The 19970-nt window shown below is 48.0% G+C and overlaps 5 protein-coding genes across 5 annotated transcripts; 2 read left to right on the top strand and 3 right to left on the bottom strand.

Moving 5' to 3' along the window:
• Positions 1 to 209: 209 nt before the first annotated feature.
• N7481_006202 (Lipopolysaccharide-modifying protein) lies at positions 210 to 2022 on the bottom strand (the record flags this gene model as incomplete). The annotated part of the gene is made up of 2 exons (XM_057265421.1): positions 210 to 1771; positions 1878 to 2022. 2 exons carry the CDS (start codon positions 2020 to 2022, stop codon positions 210 to 212), a joined length of 1707 nt encoding a protein of 568 aa, XP_057123141.1.
• Positions 2023 to 7019: 4997 nt separating this feature from the next.
• Positions 7020 to 11687, bottom strand: N7481_006203 (BTB domain and ankyrin repeat protein; the record flags this gene model as incomplete). The annotated part of the gene is made up of 1 exon (XM_057265422.1): positions 7020 to 11687. One exon carries the CDS (start codon positions 11685 to 11687, stop codon positions 7020 to 7022), a length of 4668 nt encoding a protein of 1555 aa, XP_057123142.1.
• Positions 11688 to 12378: 691 nt separating this feature from the next.
• On the bottom strand, positions 12379 to 14446 carry N7481_006204 (MFS general substrate transporter; the record flags this gene model as incomplete). The annotated part of the gene is made up of 9 exons (XM_057265423.1): positions 12379 to 12541; positions 12601 to 12770; positions 12857 to 12965; positions 13025 to 13267; positions 13323 to 13698; positions 13752 to 13903; positions 13962 to 14184; positions 14242 to 14291; positions 14346 to 14446. The coding sequence occupies 9 exons, from the start codon at positions 14444 to 14446 to the stop codon at positions 12379 to 12381; spliced, it is 1587 nt and encodes a 528-aa protein (XP_057123143.1).
• Positions 14447 to 15070: 624 nt separating this feature from the next.
• On the top strand, positions 15071 to 16489 carry N7481_006205 (uncharacterized protein; the record flags this gene model as incomplete). The annotated part of the gene is made up of 6 exons (XM_057265424.1): positions 15071 to 15125; positions 15179 to 15277; positions 15343 to 15511; positions 15571 to 15694; positions 15751 to 16178; positions 16246 to 16489. The coding sequence occupies 6 exons, from the start codon at positions 15071 to 15073 to the stop codon at positions 16487 to 16489; spliced, it is 1119 nt and encodes a 372-aa protein (XP_057123144.1).
• A 1329-nt stretch (positions 16490 to 17818) lies between these two features.
• Positions 17819 to 19258, top strand: N7481_006206 (putative secretory lipase; the record flags this gene model as incomplete). Its single annotated transcript, XM_057265425.1, has 1 exon — positions 17819 to 19258. One exon carries the CDS (start codon positions 17819 to 17821, stop codon positions 19256 to 19258), a length of 1440 nt encoding a protein of 479 aa, XP_057123145.1.
• Between the last annotated feature and the right edge of the window lie 712 nt (positions 19259 to 19970).

Raw genomic sequence — 19970 nt, forward strand, 5'->3', positions numbered from 1 at the left:
CATCTGCTATTCAAACTGATACTATGACATGTGCTCGCATTCTAATATTCAAGTTCTTTTGAGGCCCTAGTTGAATGTTTGTCCCCTAGCAAATAAATAGTTATTATATACAGATAGTTAAACGCCCCTCCGCCCCTGGAGGATCTATATGGCCCTTAGCGAAGATTTCATAACTCCATGTATTAGTGAGCTCATGATCATGATAGTAGTCAAGAGGATCGTATATCATCGACAAACCCAAGCCATTCCCTCCGATCATCGCAAATTCGAGCGTATTCCAACAGTAGTCGGTAGGTGTAGATCTGCATGTCTTCTCTTCGGAGGACCTTCTCACTCCACGCTTTTCCAGCAAGAGCAATCTTGCGCGCCACATCATCATGACCACCAAGGAAGTACGCCATGATTCCGTAGATATCCAGGTAAGTGGTATCCATAGGGACAAAATGTACCCAAGGGATCAACCGCGAGTCATGCCACTCATTGTAGATGGTTGCTTTGATTGGCAGAGAGGTAGATAGCATAAAGCCTCGGAAACGACCACTGAAAGAATTTCCATCAAGATCAGGCAAATACTTGGATTTGTACATGTCTTTCATCGAAAGTCCCGGCATAATTTCGTAGTATGGATCGGTGTAAGAGCATTTCGGGTCAGCTTCGATATACGGAAAGCAGACCAGGTGCACAAAACCCGTGTCACTGTGCTCCTCAAGAATATCAGGGACGATTCCCTTGGCCAGAGAGTACTTGTCATAGTCTGGGAGCTTGAAGTTGATACCGGAGCCATCGGTCTCCTCGGCCTGTCGGACTGATGTGGCGTTCATCATGGACATAAATCGGTGTCTCTGGAATCCCGACCAATTGGATTCCCGAGCCCGGCCTCCAGTCGCAGAACCACGCCACACCACTGTATCTTGCTTTGATCCCCAGGAACCGCCGTGATAGTCTTCCCCGCCGGAATAATGCTCAATTTTTGCCCAGTACATTGCTGGGGGTAGAAGAATTTCATTGTTGACAGGAAGTTTTGATCCTCCAAAAAGTGGGAGCAGCTTCTGGGAGGTGGATACGGAGATTGGCTCCAGGAAGGTTCCGTGCAAAGCTTGAAGCTCTGGGCGCACACAGGGGTCCTTAGCAAGGGTGTAATTCATCACATATCCATGGTAGGACATTCTGTCGAAATTTTCAAATTCCCAGGGAACACTACTGAAGTTGATGTGCTCGACGTGGCTGTTCCGCGCAGGACTTCTTGGAGGACAGCCAGCACGAGCCATCTCCCAATATCCTCCTTCTCCGGGCCTTGAAAATCCAGGATCGAACGGTGGTGTCTCTTCCTCATCCGAGTCAGGAAGAGTCATGTATTCGGACACAGCACTTTTCGGGTTTGTGATGTGACGGGTTGATCGTTCCTTTTCCACGTACTCGCTTATTGTCTCGAAGGGGACAATAACCCGGCTCTCATCCATGACATTGATTGGCATATCGATATCGGGAAGTCGAGTCTCCAATGTTTGGACCAACTCCATCCAAGAATCCATCCAGCTGCGTGGCTGATCGGTTACCATCTTTGCGACATGCCCGCGGACCACAATGCGAGTGGAAATACTTCGAGCTTGTCGTCGCAACTCTTGTGGATCCAAGGCCCAGAATGGAGTGAGATCATGATAGATTTGGTCGAAAAACTCCTCGAGGACTAGTGCGTTTTTCGATTTGGCAAATTCAAACCATTCCGCAAACCCTGGGGGAGGATGGCGACCACGGCGTGCTCGGTATCGTTCTGTGGCGGATGCGAGATTGGGGGGGTTCTTCTTTCAGTAGGCGCTGAAAATAGGTGTCTGCTGTCTGGATTAAGGCATCGATGGGATGACTCTCCTTCGGTGTACTTTGCACAAAGAAGGTCTGCTCTGAGATAATCGAGGTGCTCTGTAAATTGAGAAATTGGTAGACGAGGGCGCAGAACGCAAGACAGGAAAACACCGCGAGAAGGCGCAGCCGTAAACCTGACCTGGCGATCATACTACCTACCATGGTGGTGGATGCGATCTTGTGAGTGCTAAATGTAAAAGCGAAGACATGTGGAAAACGAGGAATTGGATGCGATCGAAGAGCGACATTACATCATTCCACGAGGTTGTTCCGCAATCGGAAATGTTTTAGTGGGTCTCCAGTGGGGGATATATGTTAGGAAGACCATATCATTTGCTAAATGGACTACATTCCTGCTTCCGTCTCGCAGCACGCCCCCAAGAAGGCGGTCAATAATTGGTGGGCAATAAGGGGTATCAAACTTTTGCGGCGCCACTGTAGTCCAAATAGCAAAGATATTGTCCAATTAGCATCCTTCACTGTGGGTCCCTGCCGTTTCCTGCCGTTTCCTGTCGTTTCCAGATGAGATAGGCGTTCTCCGCACCGGGGCCGTGCTTAAAGATTAATATCCAACAATCTCTAAAATCAACTTCATCGAAATTGGGGACCCGGGGTATTCCCAATGATGGAGAAAAGGAGGTCGAGTAGCGGCCAAATGCTGGTCAATGATTTCGTAGAATATGTGACAAGTCCGATGCAAGTGCAAATCCTCGCAAACGAATCTTTTCAGAGCAGGGTACCGACGATCGATGAGTTCAACCATTGCATTGGCAGCAGTTATGGGATCTCGTTGGCAAATGTTTCCAGGTGGTGGCGAACCGATGTGAAGGATTTCTAGATGAGGGAAATGCACTAAGCCGCTAGAGGGGTCCGGCTCATCAATTAGTTCGAAACCGTATATAATTCGAAGTTCTTGGAGGCGAGGGCAGTGGCGAGATAGGCAGGCTAAAGACCTGGGAGACAGTTCACTGACAAATGGCAGGCAAAGCACAGCCAGCGAGTTCCATTGTGGTGCAATTGCTGCTATCAGTTCGTCGTTGAATCCAGCACACGACTCGCAATCTTCCCCAATTTCAAGTCTCCGAAGCAAAGGGCAACCAGATGCTATATCACGAAATGACTTGGATAAGATGGTTGTTTCCCTATCAGTGTCGAAATAGATATCCTCAAGACGTCGGCATAAGGATAATAGGCTTAGGACAGAACTAACATCAACATCATCAACACCAGTAGGACTATTAGTCGATTGCAAATGTACTCCTTGGAGGTTTTTGAGCAAGGGAATTAAGGACTGTAAAGCTCTTTCTTCAGCCCAAACGTCAAGATACCGTAAGCTCGAAAATACAGTGCTCTCTCCACACTCATATAAAGCCTGTTCAGTAAGATCCCACTCAAGAATCGTTTCACGACCGAGGGATAGCATTTCGAGATTTGGCCGCAACATGAGATATCGCAAGCAGGATTTGTTCATAAGTGATTTACAGTCTCTCCAAAGCGTCAGGTGGGTTATGAACGGCATGCTTTCGAGAAAATCAATAAAAGTTGAAGCCGTGATTGGAAGCTCAGGGGCTTCTTCTCCTAAGGCACTGTCAATGTGAAAGACTCGGAGGCGGGGTGACCGTGCCTAGCGACTATTATTAGTTATTGTCTATATGTCCATCGCTTTTCACGGTCTTCACGCGGAATACCTTGATCATTTCCAAGTACCATGTTGTATAATATCCACCAAAAAGCTCAAGTGATACCAAGTGTGGCGACAGGAACTGAGCCATATCCTCCTCTTTCAAATTATAAAGTCCCAGATGTACCCAAGCAGATCGTAAATTTGGAAATGAGAAAGCTGCTTCTGCAAGCAGCTTCTCGATCGCAGGATCTTCGCGCAAGTCATCACTGTAGCTGATGCTAAGGTGTCGAATTTTCGAAGTGTACCTAATGGAGAGTATGAGCAATCTAGCAGAATTTCCCCAGGAATCAGGGTCTGCCCACCAAAGTCGACGTTCACTAGATAGACGAGCTAAACTCCGTAACGGGTCACTCAAACTGTCATTTCCATGACTATATTTCCCCCGCCAGATGCACTGTCAAATTTCCCGTGTTATAGCTCATTCTTCATCACACGTCCGAGATCAATGGCTACTCACATTGGTTGCTTCTTCTGCCCAGAAAGAGTTGACTTGCGCGGCCGCGCATAAAGTGGTGCCGTCGGCGAATCGCAAGATGTTAGCAAGTATTTCTTGCACCTGCAGAGGATTTGACGCCATGGAACTCGAGAGGTATCAGTCTTTGTCCTAGAGGCCTGCAGATCGCAAAAAAGGCGATCATGGAATCAAATCCCAGGTGGTGGCTATTGATGTTGATGAGTGTCGAGGTGTAGGTTGGCAGGAGCGGCCTGAGTAGCGGAACTTAAGTCGCTGAGTGAGCCTTACCAGTTTGGTGCTAGTACTAGTTTGTACTGGCGCCTTCGAAAAAAGCAGTATTTTAACAACCATTGGAAACCCATATTTTACCATAATTTTTAATGATCCTGTTAGATTCTAAGGTTGAAAGCACGATCCCCGTTTAAAGTTTTAGTATGAATGGTTGTGGACTTCCAAACGGTTGTGCCCAGGGTTGTCAAATATTTGAAGCTTATTAATAGTATTATTATAGTTATATTATACAATAACCGGTAGTGTTCCATAAAAGAAGGGAAATAGTATATTTAAACAACGTATAGAGAGCACCACCAACAAAAGCACCACTAGCCAGAGCAAACCTTGGAAGCCGTGTGTATGAATAGTAACACGGACAGTATTTCTGGAAATCGCTGTCACCACCTACACCATCCTAAACTCCAAGATAGACTAAACCACATTTGGAAGCCGATCTAAATACAAGCATTTTCCTGCTGGAACCTTCCCGGGAAATTCCATCCATGATATGTGCCCGCTACTTATCGTCTATCAACACATCACTGTTCACAGTTTATTATATTTCCAAAAAACTTTCTAAAGAACCACCAGTCAGCCGATATACCATGGCATCTAATTGAATCTTCACTGGGCCCCGGGTGAGCTTGCATCGCAAATTCGAGACTTGAATCTTCCTCAGCTTCCTGGCAAACTGAAGGACAAAAGGGGCTGCGTGTGCGGTGTCACTAAATTGCACCCAACTTCTCCTGATCAAGATGACTTCCCTCAAGTCTTTGCACTGGCCTTGTATGAGGATTCGAAACGCAAGCGAGCCCAATACCCGGAGAAGTACAACCCCCCCCCTCAGTCCCAGTGATGTTCTCTTGGGGGACGAGATCGTTGAAAAAATCGAATCGCATTTGTCCCAGCAGATGAAAGGAGGGCCTAGACTTTCATTTGAGCAAAGAACTGCTTTCGCATTCCTTCACCCTTGGGATGCTGAGGATGATTGTAAATCTTGGAGTCGCAATGAATTCGGGTTCTCAATCTGGAGGTAGTGAAGATTCTACTCATGATAGGCGAACTAGATCCAATTCTCCAGGCGTGCGCTCACCCAGACGTGGGGCTTTCAGAGTGATACTTTGCTGCCATCTGCGATTGCCAGGTAAGAACAGTTCCGATTTGATTGTTCTAGACGACATTATTAAATCTTATTGCAGGCCGAGTCCCTATATTCTCGGGTGGAATATGGTCCATAATAGTGCTCTGATAGCCTACATTGTACTCAACATCGCTCTTTGTTTCCCGCAAATCTGTGACCCGACAGCGGGTAGAACTGATGAAACCGACTATTGCCATACAGGATTCTATCAGTACATGCTGAGAGAAATCACTCAGTCGCTTCCTCCTTCGGAAGCAACATCCTATCCACGTCAGCAGTTTTTTGGAATTCCCCGCGGCCACTTTTGCGAAGATAATGATATGCATATGATGATGCATAAGGTGATTGATAAGAAATACTGGCTGCATCGCACAAACATCATCAAATGCGGTCACTATGGTGTACTTTCATTTGATGAGTTCCTCAACTTAAAAGGTCCATTGACTGATCAATATCAGCCATTGGAGCCTGATGTTGAATCAGTGAAACAAGAATTCCTTCCTAAAGGCTTTCCCCTCGAGATTGTGCTTATGATCATGAATTTCGCCGATTATAAAGCCACAAGGGTTCTCAAGGTCCCGCATGATCCCCTTCACCCTGCCAACAGAGCCGAATTGAACCAGTATCTTGATCAATGCTGGCAAATCATTATAGGCTGTGACATCTTGAGCCATGCATCGGGTCGGGGTACGATTGACTGGCAAAACATAGTCCATTATAGAGTGAAGGGGCTTTTTCACAAACTGGACAGACCCGTGGGCCGGGGTAGTTCAATAACGGGAATGAAATGTACTTGGAGTTAAACTGTAATTGAAACCCTTGTCATTATTTTGAACCAAGGCTATTGTTCCCTGAAATCCTGTTCACAATTATGTTTCTTATCATTAGCGTCCCCATGTCTCTCTCAGATAGTTGAGAATTAAGACCAGAAAAATCAATATCCTCCACGCATGCAACCCTGAAAGGCTTTACTAGCCCGAAAAGTCCTGGCCATCTCCTTATTACTTTTTCATCACTGCTAATCATGTCACGAATCGCGAAACGTGAGAGTACTAGTACGGTAGTACCATCCGCGAAAGTAAAGCCGTGTGTATAAAAAACCTTGGAAGAAATAGAGAACACCACCAACAAAAGCAAAGCTGTAGGTATGTGTACCTAGGCAAGGTCGAAGGTTGTATGCCTGATATCGAACACTGATTCAAGTTACAGGTTACTATTCTCAACTCGCACTAGTAGATTAGAAATTTTCTTGAAAATCTCATATGAGAATTTCAATTAATGTATCGTATTCATCTGCCCCAAAACAGGAAAAGAGTCTATCATGTTTCTCATGACAGTACCAAATATACTGCCTTTCTCAGAACGCCAATTCTAACAGCAATAAAGCATGTACAAGAATTCCCACCGCCAAAACCTCTGTGTTGAGATGTAAAAATATTGGGATCCAATGTAACCAGCGGAAGCAATCGCTTAAATGATCTAAGTTGCAGTAGAAAAACAAAGACATCGTGAACCATTGTCAAAAGATTGGGAAAACATCCTCGTAACGGCCATCTTAAAAGACCACGCACAACCCTGCACTGTACAAACCAAACCAAAAGGACAGATCAAGCTTGATTACCCCGGTCTTTACCCCTACCACGTTGCCCACTACGACGAGGATTCTTTCCGGTGGTATGATTTCCAGCAGGTGTATCCCGAGGTTGCGTGGATCCATGACCACTCACGTTTTTCTTTGGAGTAGGCTGTGTTTGCCTTTGGCCTTGGGAGCTGTTGGCTTCCGGCACCGAAGTCTTATTACCCCGACGTTTGCGAGAGTTGCTAGGAGTGCCAGGGCCGGGACCAGTGCCTTTGCCGCCGCGTCCACTCTTTCCACTGCCACGCTGCTGGTTCCCTTGCTGCTCTTGTTGGGACGGCTCAGGGTCCAAAAGACCTTGGATACGCTTGCTCTCTTGGTCCCACCACTGCTGGAACTCTTGCTCGGCTTGGATTTCGTCGAGATTGTGCTTCGCATTGGCTGCTTCGCGAATCTCGTCCTTTTCTATTTGCTGCTGGTGGAGGATAGAAGCCAAAGAGAAAGAACCAGCAGAAGGGGAGCGAGATGCCGCATGCGGGTCAAGGCGCGGGATATGTCGGATAGAATGAACCGGGGGCTGTGGAGATGCTTTTGGTAGGGAGTTGTGAGAAGAAGGCGAGGGCTTGGAGATAGGAGTTTGAATATTTGTTGAAACACTCCGGCTTTGTGGCTGCACTGGGGTGGCGACTGGCTTCGATCTCGTTGGAGGAGGTGTCCCGGCAACTGTCTGGCGCATGGTCATGGCTGGCCTTTGAGCGGGCTTCTGATCGGATGCTGGTGGGCTGGCAACTTTTCGACCGGGAAGAGGATCTTTAGTGGGAGTACCAGGGGTAGCTGGTTGGGGCAATTGCCACGGATTCTGGGATGCTTCTTTGGCCTTTTCCTGTGCGACAAGCATCTCCTGCATCTGTTGTTGTTGCAGCTTCTTCCGATCTCTTTGGGAAACCTTCTGGGTGGACTTGCTGCTGCTCTCGCGAGGACTAGACATGCCCAAAGTCAGATTGGAAACTCTAGATTGCGAAGTTTCTCCCATGATATCTTTCAGATCCTTTTTGCCGCTGGGTAACGCCGGGGAGCCCCAGGGCGCCGAAGACCCTTGAGGTGATCCCAGAGAACGCCTTTGATGAAGCGCGATAGCCCTTGACTCGGTTGGGGACTCTGCCAGTAGGGTGTCGCGGGGTGAAGACATTTGGACATCCAGGAAGCTTCTCTCCTCAATTGACTCAGGTATGCTTGCTCCAAGAGCGGGCGAGTTAGGGTATGAATTGTCAGCCAAGCTCATGCCACGCAAAGCGGCTTTACCCTTGGACAAGTCACTAGTTGAGCCTGCCTCTTCGTCCATTTGGAACATCAGATCACTGCTGGATTGTCTTGGTTTCAGCATGGGGCTGGCCGCTGAACTGTGAAGGGCTCTGGGCGTGCTGGATTTTCCCTTCCTCGCGGAAGAGGGTGTTTTGTCACCTGCAGTCTGCCGTGGTCGTATTTCATCGGTTTCTCTATGGTCTAAGCGGGTTTGGAGAGCCATCGCGTCGATGCGACGTTGCTTGTCCGTCTCGACCGAGCTGACAATCTCCGGGTACTTCTCAAGCACGTATCCCTCGGAGTTGCGTCCTCGAGAGATAGGGAAGCAAGCCAATTGGTTTTCGTGACACACCAAGTCAAGGTCCCCGAGTAAATTATCGTCGAGATCCAGATATTTGTTCGCAAGCATAGTCTCCAGATCAAGGCAGATGTACTCCAAAGCTGCTTCCTTGAACTCAGTCATGTAAACAGGGGCAGCCGAGTTGAGAAGGTATGAGATGTTCCGCGTGTTGACAAATCGGCCGATCATATTCTGGCAAATCTGTGATAATCGGTCGATCATCAACTCATTGGCGACATACATCACGTCCAGGAACAGGTCAATTAGATCATCGCTTGTCTTTACGCGCACCTGGTCGAACAAATGTTCATCCTCATCGGAATAGACGTAGCGCAAAACGAAATCGAAGATCGATCGATCGATGTGTTTCAAGTCGACATGTACTTTTTCGGATGACCGGCGGGACTCTAGCCACCTACCACCCGAGCGGCCATGAAACAGAGCTTCAAAGAAAGGACATCGTTGACAGATCACTTGACTGTGCACTTTCAAAAAACCACCCTTCAACTGAACAATCACATCTGCATCATCGAAGAAAGAAGAATGGTTGATGGCATGTGCCATGTCCTTTTTCAGGCTTCGTTGAGGTTCGACCATCAATCTGGCTGCGCGTTCCAGCGTCGGCAAAGCAAGCTGTGTGCCAACCCGCATTACTTCGTTGCGTACCTGGCGATAACGAGCTGCATCCTTGGTAGAAGTCTTCGCAAGGTGCCACACATCGAGAATCCCATCGGTATAGAGGAAAAAGACCAGATTCATCACAGTCAGGAAATCGACACCTCGGAAACGGATTTGCGTCTGTCCGTCTTTGCCATACTCAATATCGAGAAGATCAGGCACAGATGAATAATAGGATTCTCGAAACTCGTGGAGCGCCTTTCGGAGGACAGGGCTGCGACCCGCGAGAAGAAATTGATGTGCCGGAATGCGCTGTTCAGAATCCGTGGTCGTGAGCCATATCGTGCCCGAAGTCTGAAAAGACAGAAACTGGCTTTCAATTTCTGGCGAGAGAATGAGAGCTCTTTTGATCATTGCCCCTGCCGGGAGTGGGACTGGATCATCTGTCACATCATTTGCAAGGACTGAGTCGATTTCTTCGATTCCAGGGGTAAGGAAAGGTGAAAGTGGTAACAGGTCATCCCAAAGAGTGCTGCGGCCAATGTGTACCTGATCTCGAGTCACATCGCAATCGCGCTGCGCAACAGAATATGCCCCGAACGCGTTACTACGCACAGCCACAGCCCGAGACAGGCCTGGAATGCGAGCGAATTTGTAGTCTTTCGAGGAACCGTCCTTACGCTTGGTTCTTTTCTCCTTTCTCCAGGCTGTGCCAGACGTGGTGCAGATGATGATAGATCCATCTTGTCCCACGTCTACATCGCTTGCTGCCATGTGCGACTTTTTCACGGACCACGCCCTCAAAGGGGAGGCTAATGAATTCCTAATTTTGGCCGGATTCGTCGTGGATGTTGATGTTTCAAAGTTCTCTGTCTTGCTAACCTCGACGGTGAAGACCTCTCCGGAACTAGACAATGCACATATTGTGTTGCCTCCACTAGCAAGTTTGACCACATGGTTCACTGAGTGGTCATATCGCGTGGCCATGAAACTATCTCGAATAAAGCTTGAGCTAGCCTCTAGTGGGAACGAGAGCTTTGAGTATCCGTATTGCGAGAATACCCAAACTTCATGGTTTTGCAGAAGGATGGCCGTGGCACGGTCAATGGCGGATACTGTCTGGATGGGGCATTGAAACAGAGAGGCTCCCACGCGTCTAGGGGTTATTTGAACCTCAAGAGATCTTGCATCAGAGTCGACGAGTCCTAATTGACCCTCGTTCTTGCCAAAGGTATAGAGGCCAGAATCACTGAAAACCACTGAGTGGATGGCTGATGCCGCAGCACCCATAATTCTCTCTCTCTTGAAAGCATTAAAGATCTGTCGAGGAGTGGTCTGGATGGGAACATCATTCCGATTGCTCGTCCGAGGCAGATTATAGCCGAGTTGACCAAATGTGTTACTTCCCCAACTGAAAATCTCACCGGTATCAGTGATGGCGAGACTATGGTCTTGACCTAAGGCGACCGACACCACTGCCTTTCCTGCTAGACCACCACCCTCGATACAAACGAAATCAAACCTCGTGGATTCATCGCCGGTTCCAAGGCGACCACCAGGACCAAACCCACACATGAAAAGGTTTGCTTCTGGATCATCCGTCATGATAGCAGTATGTAGCTTCGACATTGCTACATTGCGGAATTTCGTAGGCCTGTTTGCGATGATGGTCGGTAGCTCATCAGACGGGTTTGTCTTGATCAGATCCTCCATTCCCAAGGATTCCATCCGATCCTGGTATTCACGATAAAAGCGATCAAGAAGATGATCAGGGCGTTGGATGGCGATACGCTCAGGAAACTGCCGATCATCTTGATCTCCAAGCCCCAAATTCAAATTTTTGTTACTGCCGAATGTGAAGATCTCATCCGCTGAGAAGTCTGCGCCTATGCTCCTCGCGATTACCCGCAGAAAGGAACCGTCATCCTCATCCTCTTCATTGTATGACGCAGCGTTGGAAGCGGTATCATTCTCCAAATCACCGGGGAACTTTATCTGCTTGATGTCGCGAGAAGTGATTGTCGCACCATAAACGTCGAACGGAGAATAACCTTCGCGGTCCTTGATTTTAATCAGACTCCCGCTCTGGTGGTTGATGGATTTGCTGTTCCCTAGCCTTGCGAAATCTGACTCATTGTCGCGGATCATCAACGCTCGCGCGACTGAAGCATTCCCGGCATACAATGCCCTGTGTAGAGCTGTCCATCCACTCTCCCAATCTTGTGCATAAATATCGAGCGAAGGGTAGGCTTCGAGGAGCGCACGCGCGAAGTTGATAGCGGTAGGTTTCGGTGACGAAGCGACGTGGTGTAGCAGCGTCCTACCATGGTGATCTCGAGCGTTTACATCCGATCGCGTCCCTTTCGGTTCCGGGCTCGCGAGGAGCCGTTGAAAGCTCTCGGCGTCATCTTGTATAAAAAACTCCCAAAGCTTGCTCATGTGTGCCCGGAAGCCGCGCAGTGGCGATGACCGGGACGATATGTGTCCCGAATGAACGGAGAAAACGGAGGGTAAGGAGGATCGTAGTGCGGCGGGGTAGGAATATGTTCAACGGATGGGATTCTGAGTGAGATCGGGGAGGTAGGGTTGGAATAATCGAGATGGACAGACGCGAGCGCGGGGGACAGTCAGTCGCACTGTGGCTTTCCTTATCGTCGCTCCGTCATGTTCCTGTGGAACCCTTGGGAGCCAACATCCCACCAATCAAATCAAGCCAGTCCCTCCATGCCGTCGGACGAGAGGCGATTCGTCGATCTACCCAAGCCCGTGGGGAAGTGAGTGGTCAAGGTGAACTTCAGTCCCTGCTTGTATAGGCATGGTTGATCATGGAATACTCAGCTGCGCGTGATTGAGTTATACCCCGCAATTACCTGCATCGACTTCAAGTTGGTCTACTCCGTCGTGTAAAATGTAATATACCTCATAACTAAGGTCACTTTCAGGCTCTATAGTGCTACTAGTACAGCTTTATACTAGCTACATCTAGCTGATGCAGCTCAGTTGGGAGTGTTAAACTAAATAATAACGATCAATGGAGGGCCATGTAACTACTACTAGCATAGTATCATTATACGACCTTGTCAACAAAGCGGAGTCACTATATAAACTGTGGGCTAGACACCCTCCAAGCTCAATGATTAGATGGTTCTGCAGCGTGTATACCCCTCTCTCCAGGCCGTGCTTTTGATGTTAACTCTCCGACCTTCGACTCCACTCCGTAGCCAACAACAATAGTCTCCCCTTCTTCATCACTTTGCTCCGGAGAATGAACAGATTTGCTTTTTCGTTGGTCTCTGCAAGAAGCGTTAGCTTTGCTGATGATAGTTATATCTTTTGGAGCTTCATATATTACCGTCGGTGGATCAGGATGGCGGATATAAAGCCCGCCCAAAGAAGGAAATAGAATACAAAAGTCACCGGCCATCCCTTTCTCCATCTCGGAGCCCCGTTAGGCCCAGCAGTTGGAAATAGTAAAAGTGGGACCCAGATATTGAATGAATACCCAAAGGTCATCATAGAGCCCTGTCGAATAAATTAAGTCAGTCAACGCACGGGGCTTTCGTAACCGGGTCAATTCGGGAAGTCTTTCGGAGGACACAGGGACTTACCATAATCAGGGCGCGTTCCTCAGAATCATCCTTGACGATTGTATTCACGGTTGAGTATAGAATTGGGCTGAGACATCCTGAAATTCCAAAAAGATACCACGCAAAGAACCTGGATGGTGAGATTGTTAGCCCTCTATTTAGCAAGAACGCAAGTATAGATCGCCTTACTTCAATGCAGTAGGAATATTCCAAATTATCATGCAAAGCGTCGAAAAAAGAACACAGGCTGATGCCAGAGTGTAGATAATCCATGCGGGGTATATCGATGCAAGAGTCGACCCGAGCCAAGATGCGACGATAGTGATTGCGTATATCACTGTTGGCAATTGATTAATCTGTGTCACTGAATAGCCCTCTGCCTTGAGCCACAGATTCATATATGATGACGGGTATGATGAAATGATCATGCACCTGTATAGCTTTATTAGATTGTGCGACTTTTATGTTTTATCGCTACCAAACTCACGCATAGCAAAGGATGAACACCCAAATACGCCATCTCTTCAATGACCTCTTAAACACGTCTAATCCAAGCTTCCCAGGTCGTCGAATCTTGGCCCTGGCGGTTCTTTCTTTCGCCAATGCAATATCACTCTCGGTGAGGTAGAATGGCCGCGGCGAGTCTGGAATACCAGGGAAAATGAAGAAACCAATAAGGGCGACCGGAATTGTGAAAATGCCGTCAATAATAAATAGCCATCTCCAACCTGGCATGCCTGCAACTCCGGAAAGGTTCGTGTACGCTGCTGATTGCAGATATCCGCTCACCATGGATCCTAGCGGGTTACAGATAAACCAGGCGCCGGCTCGCTTGAATAGTTCTGGTCCAGAATACCAGGACCCTGTGAAAATATTGATCAGCAAGGTCAAATAATATGCAACGACGAAAACTTACCTAGAATGAAATGTGTCCCAGCAAAAACGGGTGCCTCCAGCATCCCCACTAGAAACCGCAGGGCATAGATCTGGTTGACATTTGTCACGCGACTTTGGGCAAATGTACAAATTCCCCATAGTATCTCTAGTCCAGGAAGTAGCCAACGAGCTCTATATGTAGTCAGTCTTACGTTGTCAAGCAATGCAAGGTAAGCTGAGCTCAACTCACAGTTTTGGGCGGGACATCAACAAGAGCCCAGGAACTTGAAATACCACATATGCCGTGAAATAGCAGACATTGAAGTAATTCAACTCATTGCCGTATAGACCGAAATCTTCCTTGAGGCCACTAACGTAGGCATTGCTGATGTTAGTTTGATCTGCGGTCGAATTAGCTGATTGAACTGAAGCATGTTTAATTCCATGTTTCCTACCCAAGTATTTGACGAAGACTGCAAATATTAGCTTAATCAACCATTAACCATTCGAACTCGCCATGATAGACTTACAGCATAGGCAAGCGAAGATCAGAATAGATAAATCGAGTTTAAAAAGCAATCTAAAAATGTCAGTTCAAAATCAAAAATATGGGTTGTACCTTCGAGCAACTGACTTTCGCTCCTCGGAGGGATATTCTGATGGATACCAGTTGAAAATCTCCTTGAATACCCCTAACAACGATGGTCGTCCCGTTTTTGGTTTTGTCTCAGGCATGATCAACGGCACACTACCCGCAGTAACGCCGGCTCTGGTGAATGGAGCAGATCAAAATCGAGGTCCCTTCGGAGAATTTTTATCCTGTCGATTATACGCGACTGGATTCATGCTTATTTTGAATAATTCATATCTTGCAATCTGATTAGAACCCACAAATCTAGGCCCGCTGATGGCTTCATGGCAATCGCCCCACGCCTTGTCGCCATCGAAATCTATCCGAGAGAGTGATAATAGCGACAAGGTCAACCCCACATAGTAACAGGTTTTAGATAAACCCAGATATAAGATTCTGTGTGGGAAGCGGATAGAATCATTTGTTTGAAGTTCTCGACTGCGACATGTCCACGTAGGATGGCGTGCCCGACTCCTGATTCAAGGCGGATAGTTTTGCATCCGATGATTAGCCGGTATAATCTTTCTTCTCATTCGACAAAAATATTGCGTGCTTTATTCATCAACTCTCGGGTTTTCGATCAGAAGTGCGGGGTTGGAATTGATTCTTTAATTTTGGGTTGGTTCTTATATATGGTGCGCATCCGTGCTTGCTCATAACTAATTGCATCTTGCATAATATCAATCTCGAAGCTTCATTTGACAGCCTGAAGAGCACTCGTTTAGAATATGCCTGGCAAAATACTGGAAAGTTACGATCACGTACCTGTAACCAAAGAAGATCGTAAGCTTTTCGTTTTAAACATGCCTTGGGAGAAAGATTTAACAATAAGACAGTGGACTGGGCGGAGCTCATCACCCTTGACCTGAGCGAATATGAGCAGCCTGGGGGGGAAGGAATCACTAGTAAAGAAACTCGAACATGCTGTCCGACATGTTGGTAAATACACGTCTACTTTGATCTTGATTTTCTTTTTCCAATAACTGACGGCTTTCGGAAGGGTTCTTCTATGTGAAAAACTTTAATATAGGCCAAGAAGAAGTCGATCGCCAGTTTGCCCTTGGTCGAGAGTTCTATGCACTACCTCTTGAGGAGAAGCTCAAGTATCATAATGCAGATGACCTAGTCAGGGGAGAATATAACGGATATCGGCCAGCTGGTCACCGCGTGTAAGACTACCTCTCAGTGAAGCTTAGATGTTCAAATATACTGACAGGCCACTCACTAGTCTTGGAAATGGAATCAAAGATAACGTGCAGGTTTACAACATTCCCAAGTTCGATGGTTATCACCAGCGACAACAACCCGCCGTCATTTCCGAGAACATCGCTGAGATTGAAGCTTTCAGCCGGGTAATTATGTGTCAATGGAATGTAATTTTCTTCGAAAGCTAACGGGAATTTTTCAGAAATGCCACACGGAAGTAGTTGAAAAACTCCTCCGTCTATTTGCCATTCTTTTGGAACTTCCAGACGAGGAGCAATTGGTACGCGACCACCAATACGATGTTCGCGGGGAGGATCACCTGCGCTATATGCACTATGCGGCACGCAGTGCTGAAGAAAACGAGAAAGTTGGAAGTCTTTACAGTCCCGGCCATACCGATCTGGGAACGGTAACCCTGCTTTTCCGACAGCCCGTGGCAGCCCTGCAAATTCTCAACTCTGAGGGAAATTGGAAGTGGGTGCGCCCGCAAGATGGAACCATCACTATCAACACTTGTGATGCCCTGACGGCTCTTACGGGAGGGTTGATCAAGTCTAGCGTTCATCGGGTGCATGCGCCCCCTGCGGACCAAGCGCATGTTGACCGATTGGGCGTCCTATATTTTGCCCGGTGAGTGACTTTCGGCGTTTTGGTAGAATTGAAATTTGTCGGGATATGAGAAGCTAATTTGGAATAGCCCAAACAATCACGTTGTCCTGGATCCTATTACAAACAGCCCCCTCCTTGAGCGCCTCGGATTGACGAAGAACGTTTTTACCGAGCTCGGTCAGCACCTGACAACTGAGCAGTGGGTGAAAGTGCGTCAGACACAGCAACAGCGACGGAACAAAGACGTTAAGGTCTCTGATGATGGGAAATATACCTATGGCTCCAAAGATCTGGAGATCCTTCCTGGGTTGAGTGCAAAGATCTACAACTGAGGTGTGATGCATTTGGAAGACTACAGGGCTCGTTGTTATGCCCCATCGTGTACGCAATACCTACAGTGTCTAGTACTAGTAATAAGTCTGAGGCCCCTGTTTCTTGGCTTGATGTCCTTTATATTTGGATGGATTTTTGATACGGTTCAAAATGTAGTCAATATGATCAGGTTCCAAGGTTCAGGGTACCTACTTGAGTAATAGAAGCGAGCATAACTCCCAATCAATAGGAATAACCTCGGGATCAACAGTCTCACCGTAAACGTCAGTCGTAAATGATGATAGACCCGACGGCTTCCGATTATACCTATGGTACATATATCTGGATAGCCCCAGTAAACACATTCAAATTGTCTGTGCGCATCAAAAACTCACCATTAATATATTAGAGTTCCGATATCACGGAAAACGCCGTTGCGCCCCAATTTTCCATAAGTGACTGGCCATTGCAAGTCATATTTGTTTGTTGGTCAGGCTGCATCGAGGTCAGTATATAGCAGAGCAGATCCATAAGTATGTCAGAAGAAGCTCAAATATAAAGATCCAGGAACCCATATATGAGTTTCCTGTTCCTGAATTTGAAAGCTTTGGGCCGGGAGATCATCGAACTCGATTTTCAGTCACCCAAAAGTAGCTGACTACCACGGTACAGAGGAGTGGACCCAAGGATAAGATGGCCGAAACCTACTCTAACATAGTTCATGGTGAACAAATCCAGCACATTTCGAGGCACATGGTTGCATTGAGGAGAATACCGCGATACTAGCGAGTTTCTTTCATGTGTACATCGCCCTCGACTCTGACTCCGATAGCCGTGCTCATCCGACGTATCGACGTATTGAAAGCCAAGAAAGCCCTACCCGCCGATCACTCGAAAAGGTAAACAAGGCGAACACTCAAAAAGGTGCGGGGTCCAGCGCCGATCCCCTATTTTCACACCCGGGGTTTCCCCAGGGGTTTTCCCCAGAATGATAATGACTCGTGGAGGAAACACACCACTTGAACCACCCGAGTGCTGTGGAACATTAGGATCCGAAAAATAAAAGATATCGTGAGCTGCAAATATCTACATACTCTGGTCCGCACTATCGAATCAACTCCGCTCAATCTTGCGTATTGGGCCGTATAAATCCTTCTGTCAGGATGCAGGAACAGTCTTCAGTGGGGATGATGATCTTCATTCAAAAAATCATCTGCCTCGGCAGAAGTTGTGGATCACATTCACGAAATTCATAGTGCGGTGGATATTTATCTCGTTTTCATCCGACCTTTTTCCTACGGTAGGAATCATCCGAACTGACAATTCTTCCACTCCGCTCGCTGATCACCATGGTCTCCGTCCCCGGCTCATCGGTGCGCCTCACCATGTTGGCTTTTATGGCCTTCATGCTGGCAATTGTGTCTGCCCGGCCTGCTGTTGCGCGGACTACACCTCAATTTACACGCCGTGGCCTGCCCCAGGCCCCTGCCGATGATCCGTTCTATCAACCTCCAACTGGGTTCGAGAATGAGGACCCTGGGACCATTTTGAAGCAGCGCAGCGTCAGCGTCGCGTTCCTAGGGTTGATTCCAGACCCAATCGAGGCATACCAGCTGTTGTATCGCACGACCGCGATTAATGGCTCTGCTATCGCGACAGTGACGACAATTTTCAAACCTGCATCGCCCAAGAAGGATCGATTTGTCTCTTTCCACACGGCCTATGACAGCTCTGCAACTATCTGCAACCCTAGCTATAACTACCAACTCTTCGCACCGCAAACCGACATCATTTCCTCAGCCGAGCAATTGCTCCTTCAAGCCTACCTGCTGCTGGGTTATATTGTTGCCTCGCCTGACTATGAAGGTCCCGAGGCTGCCTTCGGTCCGGGCCGCCTCGAAGGCATGGGTGTGCTCGACAATATGCGTGCAGTGAGCAACTTTGGCTCACACCTTGGTCTGACTAGCGACAACCCCATGATTGTGGGAGCTGGTTACTCCGGTGGTGCCCTTGCGACTGGATGGGCCGCCGCTCTCCAGCCGAGCTATGCGCCAGAGCTAGACATTAAGGGCTGGGTCCAGGGTGGAACCCCATCGAACCTGACTGGAACATTAGTGTTCATTGACAACACGCTTTTCAGCGGTTTCCTTCCAGCGGCCGTGGTCGGTCTCTCGATGCCGAGTGCCTACGGCGCTGAGTTGACGCCCATCATTGAAAAGATATTGACCGATAAAGGGCGAAAGACACTCGAAGCAGCCAAGACCAACTGCGCCGTCGGAGATCTCATCAGTTTCCCCGAGATGTCTCTCTTCTCGACGGATTTCCAGAGCTTGGGTCCAGGTCTGCTCGAGCAGCCGACGGTCAAGAAAGTCATGAGCGAGAATGTGCTCGGTGTCAATAAGAAGGAGACTCCCACTGCGCCGGTGTTTGTGTATCACGCTACGCAGGATGAGGTTATTCCCTACTCGAATGCAACTACTATGGTCAACTCGTGGTGCGCCAATGGAGCGAATGTCAAGTTCACTTCATACAGCAATGGAGGTCACGCGACCACCGAGGTGATTGCATTGCCGGATGCTGTTAGCTTTGTCCAGGCAGCCTTTGCAGGCACCACGGAGAAAGGATGCTCTCAGAACACCAAGTTGGACAGTGTCTTGAACCCGATTGCTCTGGGGGTGGAGTTGGAGCCTATTCTAACCAAGCTGATTGACGTGTTGGCTGCGTTGGGACGGGGCGACTCGGGCGTGAAGCAGAATCTCAATGTTTTGAAGGAAGTGGTTACCTGGTAAAGTTCAAGTATACCACAAATGGGATCATTAATGCTTATTTGAGTATTCTGGATAAGGACGAGGATGAGGATGAGGACATGGGAAACAACGATATAGTTAATTTTCTTATACGATTATACATAATGTATGGATTTGAACATACCCACGAATCTACTGGCAGTAGAAAATGATTCTTCAGTTTGACTCACCGTTTAACTTCTGTGACTCCGCTGTCGTGCTCGCTTGCGTCATTTCTCCGCGGCTCTGCTGCGCCCGAGCGCGGTGTGCCTCGTGGAGCACCCTGGGCAACCTGCCTGTCACCGCAGTGATCGGTTTATGATAGATCAACCCGGGCCAAGGCAGCCACCTATCCCCTGTCCCCAGATAAACCCAAGGCAAAGATCTCTGCCATCTGGGTTTCAGGCAAAACCCGTCAAGTCAAATCAAAGCAAATCAAAGCAAATCTGGGACAATGTCAAGGGACACAAAGAGAGACAAAGCGTGAAGATCAGCTGCTGCCAATGGCTGCTGACAGCCGTTCTTATCTCGAGCGGTGAGAGCGTCGATCGGGACCCTAGAGTGAGGAGGTACAGAGAGAATGGGTTCGTAGATTCCCCCCCCCCCCCCCGGATTCGCCTAAATTAAAGTAAGAAAAAGCACCCATCAGCGGGAATGAAAAGCAAATACGCGAAGCTATAGAATGTAGAGTGATCAGATCAGAGATCAGCTGCCT

This window comes from Penicillium waksmanii (genome assembly GCF_028829765.1).
Source record: "Penicillium waksmanii strain IBT 27052 chromosome Unknown utg000005l:1.0-5232799.0:1.0-5237142.0, whole genome shotgun sequence".
Classification (NCBI taxonomy): Eukaryota; Fungi; Ascomycota; class Eurotiomycetes; order Eurotiales; family Aspergillaceae; genus Penicillium; species Penicillium waksmanii.